The sequence below is a fragment of the Euphorbia lathyris genome, chromosome 5 (assembly GCF_963576675.1).
Source record: "Euphorbia lathyris chromosome 5, ddEupLath1.1, whole genome shotgun sequence".
NCBI classification, from domain to species: Eukaryota; Viridiplantae; Streptophyta; class Magnoliopsida; order Malpighiales; family Euphorbiaceae; genus Euphorbia; species Euphorbia lathyris.
In genome coordinates this window covers 34831673-34848420 of record NC_088914.1, presented here as the reverse complement: position 1 = coordinate 34848420, position 16748 = coordinate 34831673, and the positions used below count along the sequence as shown (strand labels likewise).

At 37.0% G+C, this 16748-nt stretch overlaps 1 protein-coding gene across 1 annotated transcript; it reads left to right on the top strand.

The window, feature by feature from the left end:
- Window positions 1-8598: 8598 nt before the first annotated feature.
- On the top strand, window positions 8599-15159 carry LOC136231207 (probable glycosyltransferase At3g07620). The gene is made up of 3 exons (XM_066020522.1): window positions 8599-8753; window positions 13820-14168; window positions 14500-15159. The coding sequence occupies exons 1-3, from the start codon at window positions 8599-8601 to the stop codon at window positions 15157-15159; spliced, it is 1164 nt and encodes a 387-aa protein (XP_065876594.1).
- The last annotated feature ends 1589 nt before the right edge of the window (window positions 15160-16748 follow it).

Here is a 16748-nt window from a genome sequence, read left to right as displayed (position 1 = left end):
ATGATGAAAATGGTAAGTCAGTAGACAGCAGATTGTACCGAGGTATGATTGGTTCTCTACTCTACTTAACTGCTAGTAGGCTGGACATTCAGTTCTCAGTATGTTATTATGCTAGATATCAATCTAACCCTAAGGAATCTCATTACATAGCTGTAAAAAGAATCCTTAGATATTTACAAGGCTCAGTGAATGCAGGTTTGTGGTATCCCAATACTCATGATTTCACACTCATTGGATACACTGACGCTGACTACGGACGAGACAAGCTTGAACGAAAAAGCACCTCAGGAGGATGCCACTTCCTTGGGAGCTGTCTTGTGTCCTGGTTCAGCAAGAAGCAGGCGTCAGTAGCCCTGTCAACCACTGAAGCTGAGTACATTGCTGCTGGAAGCTGTGTTGCTCAAGTCCTATGGATTAAGCAACAGCTTGAAGATTATGGCGTTCAGACTAAAACGATTAAAGTCAAATGTGATAACAAGAGTGCCATTGACTTATCAAAGAACCCAATCCAACACAGTAGGATGAAGCATGTCAGCATAAGACATCACTTCATCAGAGATCATGTACTCAAGGGAGAGATCAAGCTGACCTATGTCCCAACGGATGAGCAGCTTGTTGATATCTTCACAAAGCCACTGGCTCGTGAGCAATTCAACATACTTAGAGAAGCCATTGGTATGTTTAATACCCTTCAATAAATTCCAAGTATAATATGTGATACATGCATGCTGAGTGAACTACCATGCTGAATGATTTATGCTAAATCAATCACTATCACATGCTGAGTGGATATACATGCTGAGTGCTTATCTTAAACTGAGCTACTATGCTTAAGAATTATTCATTGCGTAACACTGACTACTCAGAACTTTAAACGTTTGAAATCCTTATCACTGAGTAAAGATCCGTTGCAAAATTTAATGCATAACACGCGAATTAAATAGCCACCTAGGATGACGTAAGCACGATGATTAGAAAACACATGCGCCGAATGTGTCATAAATGCCAGAATATTTGTCGATTGAGTATCTCGAGGTCAAACGGCCACCTCAACGCTTTAGATCAATTCGACACCTCTATAAATAGTGGGCGATTTCCCACTTTTACCTCTTTACGCTTAGAAATCTCTGGTATTCAAATACTCTTCTCCAAAAACTCCCAAACTTCTCAAACCTCTCTAAGAATCATGACAAAAGATTCTCAGAATGTCTCCGGTGCCGGTTACACCGATAATCGCTCCGATGAAAACCCTCAAATCCCTGCTCAGCAGGAACATAAAGAGACTCCCACTAAGTCTCAAGAACCAAGTCAGCGTGACCATTCAAAGGTCACTACCCCAAGGACGAAAACCCAGGCTGACCAAGCTGCCTCTTCGAGAGGAAAACAAAAGCAAGATAAGGCGAAGAAACCCGTTGAACGCACCTACTCTCAGGTTTACGAGAGTGTGAGGGGGTATAAAGTTGACCACTCTAGATGGTTTTCAAAGGGTTTTGTGGAAGCTGAGCAACCCTTCTGTGAGTGGATAAAAAACAACGGCTGGACAGAGCTGTTCTCAGTTCGCGACGCTACCTATCCAGAGTTAGTTAATGAATTCTACGCTAACCTAAAAGTCACGGATGATAATCGGGACTACATGGTCACCCAGGTTCGAGGGAAGGATATCTTCATCAACCCCACTTATCTTGCCTCGCTACTCAAGCTGAAAAACGAAAGAGCAATACTTCGTAAATCAGGTGACCAAGATAAGACCAACTACTCCGTTGAGTTTTGTAAACCTCCTGGTAATGTAGGGGAAATTTCAAGTACCTCCATGGGTCAGCATCAGAAGATGGCCCATTACATACTGACTAATTTCCTCTTCCCTAAGATCAACTGCACCAACTCAGCGACAAACTTTGAGCAGTGCTTCATCTGGCACATGCTGACCTACACGCCGATAAACATGTCTGTCTTCATAATCGGTGGGTTTCAAAGAAGCACTGGAACCCTTAGGATAGGCTCCATAATTACCAGAATCCTCAAAGATCACAAGGTGAGCTTGGTTGAGGAAATCCACACAATAGGAACAGAGATCACTGCAGCGGCACTATTTGGTCTATTCTACGATCAACCAATTGTGCCCAAGAAAGGGAAAGCAGTCGTTGTCCAGGAAACTGAGGGGATGCAGACCCGTAAAGGAAAGAAGGAAAGAAAGAGGAAAGCTGTTCAAAGCCCCTCTAAAGAAGTTGTTTCTCCACCAAAGAAGCTTAAATTTGTGTCCAGAGGAACAAAGCCTCAAATTCAACAAGGTCAGGATGGACCTAGGTCAGTGGAAAACCTCAAGAGGCAAGCTGAGCCTGAGGTAGAAGAGAATGAGGACAATGATGAGCAACCACTAAGGAAGAAGAAGAAAATCTCTTCTGAGTTAAGTCCCATCAATGCACTTCCCACTGACTTCGTTATTCCTGCTGACTCACACTATGAACAAAGTCTTGGCACTGATGTTGGGCAACCACAGGATGAACAAGATGAAGAAGAACTGGGTGGTCAGTTCGATAATGAGGAAACACTGGATGATGAGCATGATAAGCCATCAGATGTTGACCACCATGGCACAATTTACACTGAGGAGATTGAAGAGGAAGAAGTTGAGCCAACAGAAAAGGAACACACTGTTCAAAGGGAAACTTCACCTGCTCACTCTATTGAGTCTATTCCTGCTGAACCCTCTCCTCCAAAGACCAAGAAATTAAGGAGACTTAAGAAGAAGGCACATCGATCCCCAGTCATTGACCTTATGGGTGACTCACCTCTGCGGGATCCGATCACTGACCTATCTAATGTGCATTTCAAGTTTTTCTCTAATCCTATTGAATCTCCACCAGAGCAACAGTAAAAGCAAGCCTCTGTTTCTCAGCCTAAGGAACATGCCGACTTAACTGCTCTCCTAAGCCAAGATGATCCCGAGCAAGTGCTCGAAGTTCCTGCTCCTCAACATGTTGAGCAATCTATGGAAATACCTGCTCAGGTCAATACTGTCTTCAGTCTGACTCTGAGCAAGTAACACATTTTGCCGATCATCCTCTTCCACAAATCCAAGTGCAGAATCTAATCCAGTAAGCTTCCACTGGAAATCTTAACTCAAGACCAGCCGATGATCATGCTGGCACTTCCAATATTGAGCAGATCCAAACACCGCCTCCATTCGGTTCTACTCCTCTTCCGACATCTGGGCCAACAAATGATGGATCCTTCAGTTATCTTACTGCCTCTGAGTCTGGTCGAAGAATCATTGACTCAGCTCAAGCCCTTCTCCATGACCTCCATCAAACAAACGCTGATGCCGCTAGGTCTATTAATGTTGAGCCAACTCAGCTTTCGTCTGTCACTCAGCTTCTTACAGAGATCAAAGGTCTTAAGGATCTTCTGAGCGTCATGACTTCATTTCAGTCTCAACAGCCCAGGAAGGAATCAATAACGAAGCTGGCCGAACTCTAGCTAACCATGGTTAATCACATGAACTCTCTACAGGGTCAACTTCATCAACTGTCAGCTGCGAACACAATGTATGCAACTTCTGCTGAAGTTCATCAACTCTTCAACCAGCTTCACACTGAGCAAGAGAAAACCAATCACCAACTCTCTTCCTCCTCCCAATGCTCCATTGAACAAATTAGTGAGGTTGTACGTTTGCTAAACTTAAGCAAGGAAGAGATGGAAACTGACCAGCTCAAGACGAACGAAATCCTGAAGTACTCTCGAGTTACTTTCAACCACGTGCGCCACTCAAATGCCCAACGTCAGTATTTTGACACGTCCTTGCTGAAGATGTTTCATCAAGCATTTGCCATACTCACTGACAGTAAACACTGGGTTGGAAAGTCTCAAGCATATATCCTGAGTATGCTCAGTGCCGCAACTATCAGGATTCCACGTTCTATTTTGGATGATGGTGTGCCAGTTTTTGACGGCATAAATGAAAGCACATGAAAGCTTAAGGCATTCTCTAAACGCTTAACTCAAGCTGCCATTGAAGACACCTTCATTCCTCCTCCTCCCGATGGTGGCAAAACGAGGGAGAAAGAACAAGCTCAAGCTCAAAGAACTCATCAATCAGAGGAAGCTTCAGGTAGTCAGCAAAAATTCAAGGGAAAAGGAAAAGCTAAAGAGCATGAAGCCCAACTCAACTACAAGAAAAAATAGCTTGACTAGGATTGACTAGATTCAATTTTGTTAAACTTGTAGTCCTTCCTTTATGCATTTTTGTTGTGCTGACCCTGAATACAAAACTATGCATGCATCTATCTTTTTCAGATTTGACCAATCTTATGTGATGCTTACTTATGTTTTGTGCTGAATAGTTAACGCATCTTCATTAAATCAATTGTCTACACTGCTTTATGACTATATGCTGTGTTAATCAATATGTTGACCTCTTTTATATGTCTTCCTAAACACATTGAACAAAGAAATACTCAGTGCTCTCTGATATCTAAATCTTCCGCATAAACTGAGTTAAAAAGAATATGTTCCATGAGCTGACCTAATTATGAAAACTGACCTTAGACTTACTTGATTAAACCTTGAAATATTTAAAGTAAAACTAAGTCAGCAGCTCAACCCTTACGGGGGAGTATACTGAGTAATATAAGGTCAACTATCATGGGGGAGCTCAACACTGAGTTCTTGATTGAATATTTTTGCCAACATCAAAATGGGGGAGTTTGTTGAAACACCTTTCCACATGATTTTGATTTGATAAAATTATTTAAGTAATTGATAAAAAATATTCTAACACATTAAATTTAAATGCTTTGATTTATTTACACTAATGTGTTTGTTCAATGTTGAGTTTATTGATTTATAAGACATTAAGATATAAAGTCTAAAAGCCCATAAGTGGAAGTCAAGCCCAAGTCAACACATCAAGGCATCATGGCCCAAGATTTCAAAACGCGGTCGTTTTGTACAAAGCACAAGCTCAGCTTGAAGAAGGATCGAGAAGCCTTCTCTCAAATTGCTTCAAGATGAAGCTGCTGAGTGGAACGACAAGAAGCACAAGACAGCGGCAGACAAGAACCAATTTCTAGACAAAGTATTTCTACTTTGGGTAAAGTTCAGAAGGCGCAGGAAGCTGTCTGGAAGACTTTGCCAAATATGTCGAAACATTCTGTTTACCGGACGAAAAGCTGCCGAGCACTGCCGTGGACAGAAGATGCAAGAATCTCATTGGCCAACGACACTGAGCGCGTACTGAGTGACAACGACAGGAAGCCGTTTGCCTCCAACGGTTATTTCGAAATTCGAAATTACCGGTGCCTCAAGTGTCACTATATAAAGGCCTCTCATTTGCTTCATTCCATGCAGATCTTCAATTAGTCGAAACGCTGACCAAATTCATACTCGAAGTTCTGTGAGAAAAGCAAAGCAAAAATCTTACACCGATTTCTAATTATTGTGTAAAAGTCTAGAGTGATTACAATCATCTAAAGTGTCTTAGCAATTGTTGTTTAAGACAAACACTTTATCATTTCTAGAACAATAGAAAGGAGAGGCTGAGTACTCGGTTATAGTACTCAACGGTAGTTATAGGAGTGAGTAGAGGTATAGAGGAAGGTACTCTTGTATACTCAGCTTCTATAATAAAAGGTTTCGTGCTCTACCTTTAAAGAGCTCAATAGAGAATTCAAAAAGCTCGGAACGCGTTCCGGGGACTGGACGTAGGCGGAGAGGCCGAACCAGGATATGTCTGCTGAGTAACATATTTCTAACCCTTAAACTCCTTTATATATTGCTTGCTATAAAACTGACTAAGTAACGAACTCACGCTGAGTTGAGTGTACTAAGAAGCTGAGTTCAGGAATAGACTCTAAGTGCTATCTCCTGACTCAAGTAAAGAAACAGACTTAGTCACAAGTTGACTAAGCTTGTGTTTTGAAACTACTTAGCGCCGCTGTGTAAACCTTTTCTTAAGAAAAAGAAGTCATCCTTAATGGATAAAATTTTAAATAGTTCCTATCCCCCCCTTGGAACTAACCTTGTCACGTTATAAGGGACCAACAGGTCTGACCAGCAGAACCCGCTATTAACCCATTTTTTTAATCCAGTATTGTAATAAATTGCAATTTTCAAAACAACCCATCCACTAACAACTTCCTCTTTTACGTGCCTTTTAGAATTAGTAATAACCACACCTTCCTTTCTTGGTTCATTGACCTTTTTTTTCAAAATATTACTCCCGTGATTTGGCCGTTAACACCTTTATTTCTGCTTCCGAACCATATGTGAGAGAGAAATATGTTTCTCCCGTAACAATTCTGGAAGTTGTTTTTATCCCATGAACAATGGTTCGGAGATAGAAAGATATTGTAGTAGTCATGTAACGGTTTTGATATCAAGGATTCTGTGAACTAATACTCTGTTGATCGATAAGATCTTTTAGATGCCTCAGATAAGACAAAAAGATTATAAAAATGAGGCCATTGATGGGTGACCCAAATCTCATGCCTAAGTCAGTGATGAATATGATGTTGTATTAAGCATTTTGAGAGTAATTGTAGAGAATGTGACTATGTATGTTGACTGTGTGATATTTAGGCGGGAATTACTGTCCCTGGAGTCCTCAGAAGACACTTTAGGCAACTTGGATCCTACCACTTTCTGGACTTTCTTGATTCTAGGTGAATCTGGTGGGATATAGTCCGAGTAGGACATGAAGATTTCTCTATTGGTTCACATGTTAAAGAAAAGGTAGTATCCATGTTGGTTGAATTCAACGGTTTCCAATGCTCTAGATATTTCTGGCCCGTCTAGAATATCGACATATGTACTAATATTAATTTCTCATGTTATCAGTATGATATCTCAAAATCTATTTTGAAATCGGAAAAACATATTTTTCTCATAAATTATTTGAGGCAATTGATATAGAAATCAAGAATAAAATAATTATGTTCTTTTAATTATAGTCTTGATAACATTTTATCTTTAAATCTTTTATATATAATGCTTTTCCAAAATACATCCGTAATTTTATTCATTTATCAAAATTTAATAATTTGTAAACTGACATGTAAATTGGAACATAAAAAATACTTCAAAGAAGTTATTAATTTTTAAAATATGTACCATATTTTGATACCAAACATAAATTATTATTATTATTTTTTGATAAAAAATAACCTTATAATACTATCAAGAAAAATAGAAAATATCTTTTTGAATACAAGATGAAACACACAAAGAGAAATCTTTAATAAAAATTTCTAAAGAAGAAAGACACCATGCCCAAGCAGCAAGATTATGCATTACAGTATTCACTTGGTGGCACTCGTGAACGAACTCGATAGAGGAGAATGCTTGGACTACCTCATAAATATCACCAAGAATAACACCCAGTGCATTTGACAAAACTTGATCACCTCTTAACAAATGGATTGCCGATGCTGAATCAAATGCAATTCTAATAGCTTGAAAACCACAATCATAGACCACACGTAAAGAAAATAAAATTGCGAGCAACTTAGCATGTAAAGCGGACATTGTGAAACCAAGAGGCCCACCTCTAGATAAATTTACCAAACCATTACATTCTCGAACAATCATGCCAAATGATATCTTATAGGATTGGATTGAAAAAGATGCGTCAGTTCAATGTGTAACATTGAACGGCAGGAGGCTGCCAACATAACGACACAGATACCAAACATAAATTATTAAACCGTATGATGGAGTTAAAAATGAGAGATTTTATAGTAGTTGGATATCAACAAATGCTAATGCGTCATCACTCCAAAATCAATTCGTGTATGAACACGTTATTAATTATGCTAACATAATATTTGAGGACCAATTTAGTCTTTAACTATTTAACTATTGTAGAAATTTTCTTAATACAGTAGATTGGAAAGAAAAAAAGATTTTACTTTAGCGCACTATATATATATATATATATTATCTGTGTGCTAAACCAATAATTTAATAACATGTTACATATTAACCAATAAAATATTTGAATGTGTAATTAATTAAATATTTTTTTAGTTAATTATTTATATAACATACTTTATCTTTTTTTTTTTTAATGAAATATAACATACTTTATCTTAAAATAAAAATCATATAACTCAAAATATATAAAGCATATGTTTTAAATTATAAACTATGGATTCTAAAATATATAACATGTATAGTAAAAAATATCTAGAAAAAGAAGAAGTGTTAAGGTAGGTTGGCAAAGTTAAAAATGGAAGGAAATTTGAAACGGTTCTTATCTGGATTATATAAGAGTGAACAAATTACCAAATTACATCCTTCCTTCCATTCCATTCCATTTAGTAAAATTGAGAGAAAGACTCAAAGAATGAAACAAAATGAAGCAAAACTACTTGAAATATTCATGTATCCTTCTTCTTACTCTCGTTCTTCTTCTTTCTACAAACAATTCTTATGTTCTTTCTTGGCTTTATTTCCCATCTTCTCATCAATGGCCTTGGTTTTTCAATCTTGGCATCTCCAAGGTCTTTCTAAATCATCCTTTTATTTACCTTTTTCATCATTAAGTACGTATTGTTTATTTGTAGTCTTATTGAGCAGGATGATCAAATTAAGGAAGTTGATATGAAAAAACTGGAGAGGGTCGAAGCACATCTTTCCATGGCTAGATCTTTGATAAAAGAAGCCATACTCGACTCCAACTGTTCTTCTTCACATCATCATGATTTTGATTATCTTCCTCGAGGATCTATTTATAGGAATTCTTGTGCCTTCCACAGGTATTTACTCTTCTTTTCTCCTTCCATTACAGTTACAGATTAAAAAAATTAAAATCTGTTGATTCAATATCAAATGTTTTTCTCATTAAGATTTGAATTAATTAATGTTTGTCTAAATATAGAGAAACTTGCAGAATTTTAAGCATCACAAAACAATAATGAGATGATATTCATTGATTCTCATTAATTGTATACATGTATATTTACTTAATTAAATTTCAATCTTGGATAGAAATAGGCTTGAATAATATAATGTTGATGTTTTCAAACTATATTAAAATGGAATTAGGAGAGCTATACATGGAATCCATTCTTTTTTTAGTGTGGCAGATGCTGAGACCAGATCTCCAAATATTGGAAAGATATGAGAATGTGAAAATTATTAATATAATATGTATCTGCACAAAAAATCGAACTAAATTATGAATTCTAGGAGCAATACTCGGCTTTGGAATCTGGCACAGTGCTCTCAAAACTAGGACACAAGGATGCACTATAATATTAGTGTGCACTTATAATTAAATCAATTAACCTTAACTTACAAAAAATCAATTAACCTTAAAAACAAATCAAAACAAACCACTGATGTCGGCTATATGTTTGTAATATTATACTATTATACTCCTAGAAATATATATGTAGTAAGAACCAACTGCTTGAATCTGATTTAGAGTTTCTTTGTTTGAATTCTATTATGAGTGAATTCCTTTATTTAGAATTAAAATAAATAAAACTTGGCAATTCATTTTGAATGAAATAATGTTTATATTTCCAGTAAAAAAATAATAATGTTTATATTTGGATTAAAAATAGAACTCATTCTATTTATGATATAGATTCATGAAGATGATGCTAATAGTTTTGAATTTAAACTAATAAAGAAATAATTATTTTTAAACTAAACTAGAATGAAATAATTTCAAACGATAGAAACTTTAGCCTCAGTCTCTAATAAAGAAGAAAATGTATTTGATTTGATAAAAGTTGCATCATTTACAAAATGTGAGGCTTTTATATCTCCATAACACAAAGATAGAAATGACATAATACCACTCAATACACAATTGGCACCACTTAAGGTAAGGGTAGAATGGACACAAATAACCTAATGGCAAACTAGAAAATAGGCTAAATGGCAAAACAATAAATAGGTAGTGGCAAAACAGTAAATAAAACATAGAAATTGTAGAATCGGCAGAACTTACTGGTGAAGTTAGTCTGCACGTCGTGTGGGCTAAAGCTTCGATATGCCACATGATGTGTTATAAGATCAACACGCTATGTGGATTCCCTCAGAAAGATTAGAAACCCTAGAGAGATTCCATACGTTGTGTGGCTAGGGTCACACGTCGTGTGACTGCTCTTGTTTCTTCGTTGATGCACTTACTCTCTCAACGTGTAGCTGCTCTCACACACTGTGTGACCCTTGTTTTTGGGGTTCCTCCGCTTTCTTCACATTGATGCTCTCATCATTCTCTCATTCTCGAAAAGATTTGGACCCTAAGTCTTAGACGGTGTACTCGAGAGGCACATTCGGCTTCTAAGGGCTCAAGTCACGCATATTAAAAGAGGGATGCGTCTTTCCCTACCAATTCAGGAGTGTTATATGGTAGGCAAAGACATTGACTCTCTTGGTAACCGTGTAGGGGTCATATTTCCTCAGTTGAATACTCGGAGCACTAGCTAGGCATTCTTTACTCAAATACACCATGACTTCAAACTGCACATCCTTTAGTGCTCATCAACCTTACTTTTACTTGGTATTCCACTAAGCTTCTCTTTCACTTTATCATGAATTTGTTAGGAATACCAACCTTGTCCCCTTTCGATATGCTCACAATGTTAAGGGTGTGGTTGGGTACTTAAAGTAGTTATTAAAGGCGCGCCTATGGCACATGGCGCATACCTTAGCGCCATGACACCCCCATGGCGTGGCGCAACCGCCATGGCACGCACCTGGTGCGCCATTTTGCGCCAAGGTTGTTGTCAAAGACGCGCATTGGTGAGTTAGGGGTAGTTTTATAGTTTTTTGACAGTCAAGTGGTCTGAATGGTACTAAATGAGAAAAAAATATATTAAAAAGGAAGAGAGAGATTATTCATTTGAATTAAATAGAAGAGGCAACCACAAAGTACCTTACTTTAGTGTACACCATTTCTAAAGGCGATTTTTGGTGCACAAATGAATGACCACGTTGTATGCCAACTCTACTTGAGCTATCACCAAATCCCACATCTTCGACTTGCCCTTGCACTTACTTTTAAAGAGATTCCCCAAGGTTTGGTTCACCACCTCAGTTTGTCTGTCAGTTTAAGGGTGAGAGGTAGTATTGAACTTCAATTAAGTGTCGAATAAAGTCCAAATGGTCCTCCAAAAACGATTTAGGAACTTGGTATCTCGGTCATACATAATGCTCTTCGGTATCCCATGCAACCTCACTACCTCTCGGAAGAAAAACTTGGCTATGGATGAGGCATCATTGGTCTTTCGGCACAAAAAAATGTGTGCCATCTTTGAAAATCTATCCACAACTACAAAGATAGAGTCCACCCTCATTTGAGTCATTGGCAAGTCCAAAACAAAGCCAATGAAGAGATTCTTCCAAACGGTACTCATCACTAGTAATGACTTGTAAAGTGGCATGCCCCTTGGCGGTTTGATATATATAACATAGTTGCACTAAGTATGCCACATCAATAATAACATGAACTCACTGCTTTATATGTCTTCTCTCTCCTAAAATGCCTCGCAAGACTTCCCCCATGCAAGTCCCGAATCACCTTCTCCCAAATGGAGGTACACAAAAGGTATAATTGGTTCCCCTTCATGAGATATTCATCTAGAAAATGGTAGTTACTCTCACCAATTTGACTCGTACACTTCTCCCAAAGGGCTCCGAAGTTCAGACCCTCTTTTTAATCACCCATCATGTGCTCAAATTAGTCTACTTGAACTGTTATAATCTTGAGTAGTGCTACCCTTCGGCTCAACACATCCGCAACTCGGTTTTGTTGTTCAACTTTATGGATAAGTTTGTAGAAGAACTTATCCACAAACACAGACCATCTAGCATGAATGGAACTCCTAAGTTGCTTTTAGCTTCCCCAAGTACTTCAAGGCTTGGTGATCCGTGTATAGAACGAACTCATTCCCAACTAGGTAGTGTTCAAACGTCTTCAAAGCCTCCACTATGGAATATAACTCTTTATCATAGGTAGCCCATTTTTGTCTTGAGTCACATAATTTCTTGCTAAAGTAGGCAATCAACTTATTATCTTACATCAATACTCCTTAAACCCTAACTCTGCTAGCATCGCACTCTACCTCAAAGAGTTTATCAAAATCTGAAAATGTAAGTACTGGAGCCGTACTTAACTTCTATTTAATGAGTGCAAAACTGCCTTCTTGTTTATCTTTCCATTTGAATTGTCTTCCCTTCTTCAAATGAACCTCCGCTATAATGTTGCCAACCGATGGAAGCTTCGAATATCCCCCACATTACAAGGCGTAGGCCACTCTTGGATAGCCCGAACCGTCTTTTCATCCACGGAATGCCTTCTCCACTAACAACATACTCGAAGAACACCAAACTCTCCATCATGAAGTCATACTCTTAGTGTTTGCATAGAGTTGATGTTTCCTCAACAAGTCAAATACAACCCTCATGTGCTCAATTTGATTCTCAAGTGTTTATCTAATGAGGATGTCATCAAAGTAAACTACCATGAACTTAACTTATTGATTACTGAACGCAAAACTTGGTTCATCAATCACATGAAATAATTCCAAAGGTTAGAAACCTTTGCCTCAAATGGAGAAGAAAATATATTTGATTTGATAAAAGTTGCATCCTTTACAAAATTTGAGTCTTTTATACCTCAATAACCTTAAGATAGGAATAACATAATACCCCAGTGAAGTACTAACATCACTTGTTACACTAGGGCCAGAATGAATACAAATAACCTAATGACAAACTAGAACATATACTAAATGAAAAAACAGTAAATAGGTAGTGATAAAATAGTAAATACAGTATAAGACGAAAGTTATAGAATTGGCAGAACTTGCTGGTGAAGTTAGTCCATTTGTCATGTGGGTTGAAACTTCGATATGCCACACGATGTGTTATAAGATCCACACACTATGGATTCATTTAGAAAGATCAGAAACTCCAAGAGATTTCACATGCCGTGTGACTGCTCTTACCTTGTTTTTTTGTTGATTCACACGACGTATTGCTGTTCTCACACACCGTGTGTGCCCCGTTTTTTGGATTCCTCCGCTTCCTTCACATTGATGACCTCATCAATTTAGGAAAAAACATGAGAAAAACAAAAGAAAACGATTAAAATGGAAAAAAAGAAAAACAAAAATATAAGAAGAAAAAAAGAAAAATAGAACTCATAAGTTAATCTATGAAGCACGGAAACTCTTCATGACATGCGTTTCCCCGTTTCCGGCAGATGTGGGAAACGGAAACTCTCAGAAACTGATACGAAACGTTTCCGGGCACGTTTCCGTAATTACCCAAAATATGAAAGGCGTCTCTCAATTTTTAAACAGTTTTCCCTACCTATTTCCATTAAAATTCTGGAAATTCACATCTTCTATTTTGCAATTTCTATTCAATCTAAGATTTGAAAAATTGAAACTTCCTATTTGAGAGATAATTCCTTCCATGTATCCTTCAATTTAAAGAACTTACCCATATTTTTTTCTCCTATAATCTGTCTCCTGAATCTCGTTTGAACTTGGACTTTCTTCCTCTTGTTCTTCAATCTTGTTTTTTTTTAATGTATTATTATATTTTTAATATTTATAAATATGCCCCTATATTTTTAATATTTACACGTTTCCCCCACGTTTCGGTTTCCTATGTTTTTCAGAAATTATGTTTCCCGTATCCGTTTCCGTTTCAGTTTCCGTATCCGTTTCCGTTTCCGTGCAACATAGAAGTTAATTATAGCTTTATCGGTATCATGTGTGGATCTTTCTTGCTTATATATAAAACTAAAAATATAATATATAGTGATGATAGATGAATTCAATGTAATTGTGCACAGGAGCTATCTGTTAATGGAGAAAATGTTAAAAATATATGTGTATGAAGAGGGAGAGCCACCTTTATTTCATTATGGGCCTGGGAAGAATATATACTCAATGGAAGGGATCTTCATTAGCTTAATGGAAAGTAATACAAAATTCAGGACATTGAATCCTGATGAAGCTCAGGTTTTCTTTCTTCCATTCAGTGTAGTGATGATCCTTGAACATCTCTTCCATCCCATCATTCGCGACAAAGCTGTACTCGAACGTACTGTCGTTGATTATGTTCGTATCGTCTCTCATAAATATTCTTACTGGAACACAACCCATGGAGCTGATCATTTCATGCTTTCCTGCCATGATTGGGTAAATTAAATATATGCATTATAACTTCCATTTTGTTTGTTTGGACTATAGTATGATGATGACTTGAAAATAAATCACTTGTTTTATTTGAAAATTTCTACAATTAGTACTGGTCCATACCACTTAGACGATGCCACGGATAATGTGGTATCATCTAAACAGACAAACAATAGTTTCTCTACTTAGATGATACCACATCAACTGTTGAATCGACGTGGCATCATCTAAGTAGTCTGGACTAGTAATAGTACTAATACGATACATTGTAGAAATTTTCCAACGGAAACCCATAATATATAACTTTTAGTGAAATAACATTGGTTGGTGACAGGGGCCTCGAGCAACCTGGTACGAGCATCAGCTATACTTCAATTCCATAAGAGTTCTGTGCAATGCAAACACTTCTGAATATTTCAATCCCAAGAAAGATGCCTCCTTTCCTGAAATCAATCTAATTACCGGCGAAATTTCAAACCTCACCAGCGGATTGTCGCCATCTAACAGAACAACCCTAGCATTCTTCGCAGGTAAAAACCATGGAAAGCTAAGACCTTCCCTTTTCCAGCACTGGAAGGAAAAGGACAAAGACGTTCTCGTCTACGAAACACTTCCAGAAGAATTATCTTACCAGGATATGATGAAAAAAAGCAAATATTGCATCTGCCCAAGTGGCCATGAAGTTGCAAGTCCAAGAATTGTGGAAGCAATTTATGCAGAATGTGTTCCTGTTTTAATTTCTCAGAACTATGTATTGCCTTTCAGTGATGTTCTTAATTGGGAGGCGTTTACTGTTGAGGTATTGGTTAGTGAAATACCAAACCTGAAAAAGATATTAATGGGAATACCTGAAGATGAGTATAGAAGAAAGCAGCAAGGTGTCAAACAGGTGCAAAGGCATTTTCTGATTAACAATCCTCCACAGAGATATGATGTTTTTCATATGATTATTCATTCCGTTTGGCTCCGAAGGTTGAATGTGCAAATCAGATAGTTTTTAAAGAAACTTTTGTTGTAGAGCTTCTTAGTACACAGAAATATTTATGAGAAAATGTTTAGAAACTTTGTGAAACCGTGTCAGCCAATTGCTGCATATCTGATCAAACATGAACTTCACATTTATAATTCAGATGGATGGGACAACAATTGAAAAATTCTACAATGTGGATTTCTACATAACTAATGGTAAAGGAGTTTGTGATCATGTAAACCAAATACTTTGCTTCCTTTATATTCGGGTGATATTCCCATATAAATGATTTTATAAGATCTGGTATCTTATGTTTGTTAGGCTATGCTTACTTTGTTTTTACCATTGGATGAACTTACTTTGTCATCATCCTTGTCAAAAACAAAACCTGTATTTATAATATAGCTATGAGGAAAAATTTCCCTTCGGAATGGAATATTTAATTTGCGCAACAAAAAATATATGAGAATAAATGATATGGAGATTTAGGTAGTTTGACAGTGTGTCTATTTTGGAGTGTAAACGAGCTGAGCGGAGCTTGAACTTAGATAGGTTCGGTATTGGTTGGTTAATATCTTGAGCTGAACCCTTTCGAACCGAGTTTTGAAGAGCTTTACTCGAGTCGATATGAGTTTAAAATAAGCAAATAGATTCTTTTAGCTTTAACTGCAAAGGCATCCTCCTTTACAAAACACTTCTAGAAAAATTATCTTACCAGGATATGAAGAAAAGCAAATATTGCATCTGTCAAGTGGTCATGAAGTTGCAAGTCCAAGAATTATAAGCTTTAACTAAATTCATGCGTACACTAACAAAGAGGCCCTATACTATACTTAATATAAGTTTAAAATATTTATAAAAGAAAAACAATCATAGAGAATAACTAACAAAAAGGCCTTATACTATATTCAATATAAGTTTAAAATATTTATAAAAGAAAAACAATCATGTGTTATTACCGAGATTCAAGAATTGTAAATGGTATTTATAGTCGGAATATCCAAACTCTGAGAAAAATTTCAAACAATGAAATATATTAAGGTTTGTAATATATTTTGCTCCTTATCAAAACGTAATTTTCTAGCTAAAGGCTCATACTCAACTTGTTAGTGCTCGAGCCGATCCCGAACTCGAGTCAAATCCTTTCGAACCGAGCTTTGATTGAGCTTTCACCGAGCCAAACTCGAATAGTTTGCGAACTACCAAGTCTCATTGACACCCCTAGGCCTACTCCACATGCCAAAGAGACTGGAAATTATTCCTCTAGAGAGCTGAAAGTTGTACAAAAAATAGAGAAAATAACACTAACAGCCCTTACCTCGATGCGTCAAACTATGTTAATGTATAGTATTTATAGAAAAAAAATACATGTGAATGGGAGGAAATATCATGTGTGAACAAAAAAAGAAAAAGAAAAAAAAGGTTTGAATGGACGTTTTCCATTTTCAACACGGGTTGGACGGTGAAATTCAAATCGCATTTACAAATCTCCACCTTGATTTGAAACTTCACAAAATCTTCCTTTGTCATAAAGCCCTTCAGGCTAGCTTTGATACCAACTGATACAAATTGAAGACAAACTTAATGATTTTAATTGTAAATCAAGAAAGAGT

What these genes read in the sequence shown, in the direction of transcription:
- LOC136231207 (XM_066020522.1), top strand. Translation starts at nt 8,599, where the DNA reads ATGAAAAAACTGGAGAGGGTCGAAGCACATCTTTCCATGGCTAGATCT. An exon ending in AATTCTTGTGCCTTCCACAG is followed by an intron (nt 8,754 to 13,819) that starts GTATTTACTCTT and finishes AATTGTGCACAG; the next exon opens with GAGCTATCTGTTAATGGAGA. An exon ending in TGCTTTCCTGCCATGATTGG is followed by an intron (nt 14,169 to 14,499) that starts GTAAATTAAATA and finishes GGTTGGTGACAG; the next exon opens with GGGCCTCGAGCAACCTGGTA.